Below are 8767 nucleotides of genomic sequence, written 5' to 3' on the forward strand. Positions count from 1 at the left end.
ACCTATAAAGCACAGAGATTCATTTTTTACAGTTCTTTGTTATAAACAACAGAGATTCATTTTTTACATTTCCGAAGACTGGAAAGTCCAAGATTGAGGGTCCCAGAGCTGGCAAGGAAGATCTTGCTGTGCCATCCCATGGCAGAAGGCAGAAGGCAGAAGGGATATGTGGGAGAGAGTGAAGAAGGGAAGCAAACTCATCCTTTTATCAGGACTTTACTCCCATAATAACAGCATTAATCCAATGAGCTCTCATGACCTAAGAAACTCTTAAAGGTTCCACCTTGCAATAGCATTGCACTGACCATTCAGTTTCTAATCTATGGACCTCAGGGGACACATTCATCATAGCACCTACGTTTCAGGGAGTGAAAACCCAGTGACAGCACAACGATCTTATTGTGTTGAGGACAACGATACCAAAGTCTAAAGAGGGGTTGTACATTTAAAGTAAGAACAGAAGAAAGGACCGCACAGAGAAAGAAATCTAGTTATCTACAGAGTGGGCCTCATGAGCAAGCTTTGTTGAACACCAAGACACTGAAGTTAATAGCAAAACTCCATGAGGAGGAGCAAAGAACAGCTGAGCACGTGTAGTCTAAATAATCTCTAGAACTCACGTGTTATGCATGTATACATTACATATGTGCTCTTATATAATATTTATTCTTTTGTTAATGATCCTCTGAAAGGTCTTCCTAAAATGTTTATTTAAAATAGGTACAATTGCCAGGCACGGTGGCTTGTGCCTATAATTGCAGCTACTCAGGAGTCAGAGGCAGGAGGATCCCTGGAGACTAAAAGTTACATGTTGCGGTGAGTTATGATTGCACCACTGCACTCAGCCTGGGCAACAAAGCGAGATCCTGTTTCAAAATAAATAAATAAATAAGTAATAAATAAAATAGCCATAATTATTGAAAGTTGGCGGACTCCATGTTTGGGTCCCCTTCCACGAACACTCTCTCATGGAAGCTGCTTTTCCTCTCTTAAACTCCATCTCTCTCTCTCAATTCCCTTCCACTCACTGTGGAAGCTGTCTTCCCTCTCCTGGATCCCATCATTCTGGATTCTCTCACTCAGTGTGAGAGGAGGTTTCCTTATCTGATTTTCCACCTCTGGGAGCCCTTCTCACTCAGTGTGAGAGCAGCTTTTCTTTCTCTCACTCAGTGTGAGTTAGCTGTTTCTCTCTCCTTCTCCTTTTTCTCTCTCTAAATAAATCACTTTCTACAAAAAGAAAAAAAAAAAAGTTGGCTCCACGTGTTTATAAAATTCTATATCCTAAAATACAATAAAACACTCATTTTCCTCTATCTGTACTTTTATTTATTAATTTTAATTTTTAATTAGTAGAAAAAATTATACTGTGATTCAATATCAGTATATATTACTACTAGATAGAATAAAAACCTTTGCATATAATTGTTGGTTATTTGCATCTTTTCATTTTGTAAATTGTATATATTATAGAGATTATCTTTTTTTAACTTTTATTTTATGCTCGGGGAGTACAAATGCAGGTTTGTTACATAGGTAAATTTGTGTCACAGGGGTTTGTAGTACAGATTATTGTATCACTAACATCAATGTTTTAAAAAGTGAGGGGAGTTAAAGAGGGGGGGGATTCTTTCATCCCTCAGTAGCTGCAACCAAATAAGGTATGGTATTTGGCAGCGTTCTTGCCACAGATGCGTTTGGCTCCAGGCTGCAGTTCACAGAGTGGTTTGAAGGGGATGCAAAGGCTTTTAGCTCCCATGGATGGAGCACCAGGTTCAAGATCTTGATCCCCAGCAGTGATTTTTTTGATCCACCCAGGTATTGAGCTTAGTACTCATTAGTTATTTTTCCTGGTCCTCTTTCTCCTCCCACCTTCCACCCTCCAAAAGGCCCCAGTGTGTGTGGTTCCCCTTTTAAAGATAGCTGATATATAATAAGTAACTTTTTATAGTCCAGAGCTTTCTTTTAGTCCCGTGTAATTGACTTTTGCCATGGAGGAAAGAGTTAATATTTTCATAAAATAAAGGCAATCAATAATCTAATGATTGGATTTTACATTTTCAGTAGGCAGATCACTCCCAGACTTTTAGCATTGTTAATATTTATCTTCTTATTTTTAGATATTTGTTACCCCTGAAAATCATGGTTGTTACTGAAAGAAAAATATATATTTTTACACACACACACGCAAAGCAGCATATATAAACACACATAAACATATATGCACTTTCTCAAAATGCTAGAGGGTTCTTACATTATTTACCAAAATGTCCATCTTTTTTTCCCTTGGAATTTCTTTATTAATTAATTTAATTTTCTGTCCTATGATTGTGGCATACTTTTATCTCTCATTTCATTTCACTGTTTCAATTTTTAATTCACTTCTAATATGTATATAGTAAAGTGCACTATATTACGTATACAACTTAGTGAATTTTTATATATGTATACACCCATACGACCATTAACTGGACCAAAATACCTCCGCCCAGAAGATTCCATTGTGCCCTTTCTTGTTCAATATCCTCCCGCCCAGAGATACTGCTATTCTCACTTTTATTACTGATTAGTTCATTCTTTTTTTTTTAAACTCTCCATAACTCTATATAAATAACAGCATATAATGTGTATATTTTGTACCAATATGCATGTTGGTTCATTTTTGATACATAATTTTTCTTGATTTTAAATCCAGTGTTTCAAACTGCTGGAATGAATACATTAGTGCCCATTTGCACAATAAGTTAATAATTATGAAATGCTATACAAAATGTAACGGCCTCCAGCATTCTAGAGAACTAGCCTGTATCAAGAATCAGAATTGTGTATAGGACTATACACAAATTTTCAATCCTGCACAATTTCACCAAGAATCTTTCAGTTTTAACTTTCTGAAAGTGGATTTAGTTTAGCATGACTGCAGTAGAAATTAAAATATTTAACCTTTAAGGTTGCTAATCAATTAAATGGGATAATTTATGCAAATAATGAGCAGAGGCCCAAATCTCAGTAAAAATGGAATCATTTCCCTCTTATTTTCATTTTTTGTTTGTTTGGAGTTGGAGTCTTACTCTGTCACCCAGGCCGGAGGGCAATGGCGAGATCTCGGCTCACTGCAACCTCCGCCTCCTGCGTTCAAGTGATTCTCCTGCCTTGGCCTCTGGACTAGCTGGGACAACAGGCATGCACCACCACACCCAGCTAAATTTTTGTATTTTTTAGTAGCAATCGGGTTTCACCATGTTGACCAGGATGGTCTCAGTTTCCTGATCACTTGATCTGCCCTCTTCGGCCTCCCAGAGTGCTGGAATTACAGGCTTGAGCCACTGCATCTGGCCAACTCGTATTTTCATTTTTTACCGGAGGAATGATCACCAACTTCTCTGCCCAGTCACTGGTTGGGCAAGCCTGGTTGGAACTGCTACTGGATTGACTTTTTGACTCCAGGAAGGAAGAAATAGATAGCAATACATTGTTTTTACTTCTGTTTGCTTTCAGAAAGCCTGCACTCGGGGGCGGAGGAGATAATGGCTCGTCTTATATTGATCTACAAAGTGTGATCCCTAGGTTGATCATTGGTCATTCTTACATTTAAGAGTAGTGAATGAATGAATAGGTACTATCATTTGTTTATATTTTATTCTCATTGCTTTGTCATAATTAATGACTAATAATTAATTAATAATATTTAATAAGTGGATTAAAGATGAGAAATTATCACAGGGAGCTTCATAGATAGTCAACTACCAGAATTAAGCCCATATTACCAGAATGCATTTGGGCCAGAAATGTGGTTTGCAAGATGTTATTCTATCCAAGTCACCACTTTTAAAAATAGCAACAGAAATTCTGCCAGAAGATGATCAGAGTTAGAAAAACTCAAAAGAGTCACTTAGACCTCTAAATGAGGTAATCTTTGCTGTGGAAACACAGGATTTTCAAGCATACCAACCAGCTGCATATAGAGGATTCTTATCTATAAGAGTGAGTGAAAAGAGGTCAGAGTACCCAATGCAGGGCTGGAATTATATCAGTACAGAAACACATGTCTAAATGCAGACTTAAGGAGAGAGAAAATTGCAGTAGAAAATAGTTGGGTGGGTAATAGTGCTACTGGTTTTGCCAGTTACCTAGGTCAAACATTTAATTTTTCTAAAATGAAACTTGCATTAGATCAATATAGAGAACAGTATTCTTGAAACTGCACTTGAAAATACTTTTATACAAACATTGTTGGAAAAACATGTATCATGCCTTGCCTGTTTCGTCACATCACTAACTAAAATAGCCACATGTAGCAATTTCACTCTCTCTCTTTCTATTTCTCCCTTTCTCTCTTTCTCTCTTTCACACACAATATACAAATACACAAATGATAAAGAGAAATGAATATATATGATAAGCAATACAATACATATTGTGAAAATAATATTTATTAAAATGCAAATGTATAAGTTTTCCTGCATGGAAATTGTTAATATTATAATAGATATAAACAAACCATATAAAAATAACAAAATATCAAGGATTTTCCCACTAACTGGTGGGAAATTGCACCAATCCAATGCAACTATGACCTGTGATCATCAATAATTACATTTGGTTGAAATTGGAGAGACAATAATGAATCTATAAATAACCCTGTTAATGCAATTAGTGCATCACAAGAAAATGACTCAAAGTGATCACCAATCAGAATTTCTTTGTAGGAGCCAGTAGGTATCTTCCATAGGAGCATGGAAAGTTGCAGGCATATCTATAGAGACTATATTCAGAGCCATAGCTGCAGCCATAGCCCAGCCTACCATAATAGTTGTGGTAGCACATGGTGTCAGGAGTGGGAAGTTCAATTGAGGCAGATAGTAGCTTCTGAAATTTGACTTTTCTGATTTGTGCAAATTATTTTATACAACTGAGTTATATGTGAAGCAAATCACAATCTACATTAGACTCATTCTCATAACTAATTTGCATTAAGATAACAAAAACGTCAAGAATCTCTTAGCCATATGTCCAAGAAAATATTAATATTGCTTTGTGTCAGGATGCCAACAAGTAAAATCATGAGCCTGAATGAGACACTCTCTTAATTTTGTGGCTTTTGCTTACTTAATATCCCAAATCTAAACTTGATGATTAGCTTTTGTGTGATCACATAAAGCTTCTATTTCCTGCCTCTTGAAACAATTCCTTTTTTCTTTTTCAATATCCTCCTCTACGTGCAGAAATGCAGTCTTGAAACCAGAGTGGCCAGAAATGATTAGGGAAGGGTGGCTGTGTAGTAAGCAGATGAAAATGTCTGTATTTACTTGCAAATAGTCTGTATGTTTTTGATTAATTTATTTCTTAATCAATAGGGCTAAAAATTTTCTTCCAAGTTTATATTCTTAGAGTGGTAAAGTTTTTCCTCTTCCATCATCCTCGCTTTGGTTATATTATTAGTTGTGGTGTTCTCTTTGCATATGAGAAAGCTTTTTATTAAGAATTTCCTTTGTGCCAAACCAAGATGGATATGCATACATAGACTAAAACAACAAGTCTGAGAACGCTTCTTGGTGTCTAATTACTGAGGAAAAAAACAAATGAGGTGTTTGTTCCATGTGTGTTTTATGGATAAACTCTTATTCACCCTTTTATCATTTCCCTATACTTTACCTGGCATCTAAATTCCCTACTGCCTATCAAAATCCAGTTAAGCTTGCCATGTTCATGAATAATTTCCTGAGTCTCTGGACCTTCATTTACCTCCAAGAACCTCCTAAATATCTCAAAATGTATTTGTCTACACTCCATTCTCACTGACTTTTAGGTCTCAATCGTCCAGTAGGAATTTACAAACAATTACCCACTGTGTGTCAAAATTAATATTTTCAGCCAAGCATGGTGGCTCACACCTGTAATCCCGGCACTTTGGGAGGCTGAGGCCGGCGGATCACCTGAGGTCAGGAGTTTGAGAACAGCTTGGCCAACATGGCAAAACCCTGTCTCTACTAAAAATACAAATATATATATATATATATATATATAGCCAGGCATGGTGTCAGGCACCTGTAATCCCAGCTACTTGGGAGGCTGAGGCAGGAGAATCACTTGAGATTCACCCAAGGAAGGACTCACTTCCAAGCTCATGTATTTGTTGGAAAAATTCAGTTCCTTATGGTTGAATAATTGAAAGTCTCAGCCTGACTGCTGGCTGATGCCTTTACATGCTGTCTTCTGGAGAACCCAAGAGACTGCCTTAGTTCCCTACCATGTGGGTTGACAAATATGGTGATTTTCTTTCTCTAATCAAAGAATAGAGAGAGAGAGAGTCCAACAGGATGGGTGCTGCAATCTTTTGTGGCAATGACATACAATTGTGTGTGTGTGTGTGTGTGTGTGTGTGTGTATGCATATTCAGTCACCTCTACTATATGCTATTTGATTGAACCAAGTCACAGGCCTTGCTCACACTCAAGAAGAGGAGAGCACAAAAGGGCACTGAACATCAACAAATGGAAATCATGGAGACGCCTTAATAGTCTGCCCACCACTGATAAACGTTGTACATCCTTCATCCTTCATCCCAGAAATTATAAAGTTTTCCTTTGCCTGCAGTGCATTGGAAAAATTTATAGAATGTAGAGATTAGTCTTTCTCTTAAGACTTGGTAGACAGTAGACTTTCCTGAGAAATATTGATCTGGGGTGCTTTCACAGGATATTTCATTAATAATTTTCTGTATTTCTTCTAAGGAAATTAGTCCCTTTGTCAATTTCTGAATCCAGGGTTATCAGCTTTGGTAATCTGTATCCCCCTAGAGCTTTGTTATAACTAGGTTTTCAAATTTACAAATTTATGTTTATAAATATCTGTGAACTGGTCTCATATAATTTTAAAAATTCTTTGTTTTGTATGTGCTTTTTTTTTCTTAATATTAGCAAGTGGTTTATAAATGTTAATTATTTCATATAACAGAGTTTGGAATCATCATAAAGTGTATTTTTGTTTGTTTTTATTCTCTTCATCAATAATTTCTGCTTTTCTGTTTATACTTCCTTACTTACACTTTGGCTTACTTAGTTGTTCTTAATGAGGCTTTTCAAAACTGAGATATTATTAATAATTAATGTTATTTCTTTCATTTTTTACAAATAAAAATGTTTAGTGTATAAATTTTTATCTAATTACTATTTTAATTTTTAAATAGATTTCTTTAAGTACGTTTTTGTTGCCATTATTTATCTTAAAATACTGTAATTTCATATTATATTTTCTTTTTCACCTACCTAAGAGTGTTTTAAGCAAATATTTACTTTCCAAGTGAAGAGACTTTTCTCTTCTTTGTTTTTGTTAGCAGTTTCTAGCTTCACTGCATAGCAGTGAGAGTGTTTTCACAGTATTTCTACTTCTAAAACTTAACTATTAAAAAAAAAATTGTGACCTAATATAGGATGAATTTTCTTCTATATTCTGTAGGGACCTGAGAAAAGATATTTTTCTCTATCAGTGTAGAGGTGGCTATACATTGATAAAGCTACTTTATCAATTATATTGTTTGGGTATTCTCCTCATTTTTTTCTTCTTGATATGTTGTATTCTAAGAGTTGTGTATTCAAGTCTCCTTTATTTTGTGTTTTCATCTAGCATCTTTTTGCATTGCTTAATGATGAAGACACATTCTCAGAAACATGTCCTTAGGTAATTTCATCACCCTATGAATACCATAGAGTGCCACCTACACAAACCTGGATGATGTAGCCTACCACATCTATGCTATATGCTATAGCCTATCATTCCTAGACTACAAACCTGTATGGTATTTTACTGTATGTATTAAATACCTTAGGCAAATGTAACACAGTGGTGAGTATATTTGTGCATCTACACATATCTAAACAGAAAAAGGTACAGTCAAAATACAGTATTATAATCTCTGGGACCACCGTCATGTATACAGCCTGCTGTTGACTGAAGTATCATTATACAGCATACAACTGTGTGTATAAGCGTGTTTGTATATATGCATATTCTTCACAATGATGTTTTCCCCATTTGGGTACAAAATAAAATACTCATAAGTGTAATGTATCTGGTAATTGTGGCTGTCAGGATGAAAATGTGCCCTTTCTCAATTTGATAGTTTTTGGCCTAGGTTTTACTTTGTCTAATATCAAGATTGCTACTCACATAATTTTGTTGTATCTTTTTGACCAGACACATCGTTCACGGTTTGTTTGCTTTGTTTCATTTTAGCTTTTCAGAATCACTTGTTTTAGTACAACATATAATTCGGTCTTGGTATATGAGCCAAATCGAAAATGTTTTGTTTTGATAGGTTAATTAAGCCCATTCATATGTGGCCAATACGTCTGGTCATATTCTTTATGACTTAACACATTAAAAATAATTTTGAGATTTTTTTTCTAGTAGTTACTTAGTACCTATACCAATTCTGTTGCTCCCAGTCCTTTATTTTCTTATTTAACTTCTTACAATTTAACTTCCCATATTCATATTCTTTAACTCCCACTACTTTTTACACAATCAGTATTAACCTATTGCTTATTTTCTCCTCTTTCACTCTCCCTTTTCTTCTCTTTTCTTAGTAAGATTATTATTACTTTGTCACAATATATATTATTCATATATTAGTCTTCCATGCTGTCTGAACCTTATTCGCTACCAGAGTTTTGTTATAGTTCTCCTAATCATTCGTTGATTGAAATATCATCTTACAGTAGTTTGCTCAAGTTGAGTCTGTAGATGCAGAACCCCCTAGTTTCTTACA

General features: G+C 35.4%; 1 protein-coding gene across 1 annotated transcript; it reads right to left on the minus strand.

Annotated features, from left to right (window-relative positions):
- Nucleotides 1-4557: 4557 nt before the first annotated feature.
- LOC110567798 (keratin-associated protein 22-2) lies at nucleotides 4558-4848 on the minus strand. Its single transcript, XM_021668400.2, has one exon. The coding sequence runs from the start codon at nucleotides 4822-4824 to the stop codon at nucleotides 4690-4692; it is 135 nt and encodes a 44-aa protein (XP_021524075.2). The 5' UTR covers nucleotides 4825-4848; the 3' UTR covers nucleotides 4558-4689.
- Between the last annotated feature and the right edge of the window lie 3919 nt (nucleotides 4849-8767).

Source organism: Aotus nancymaae, unplaced genomic scaffold, assembly GCF_030222135.1.
Source record: "Aotus nancymaae isolate 86718 unplaced genomic scaffold, 86718_ANA_hifiasm-v0.15.2.pri h1tg000022l_1, whole genome shotgun sequence".
NCBI classification, from domain to species: domain Eukaryota; kingdom Metazoa; phylum Chordata; class Mammalia; order Primates; family Aotidae; genus Aotus; species Aotus nancymaae.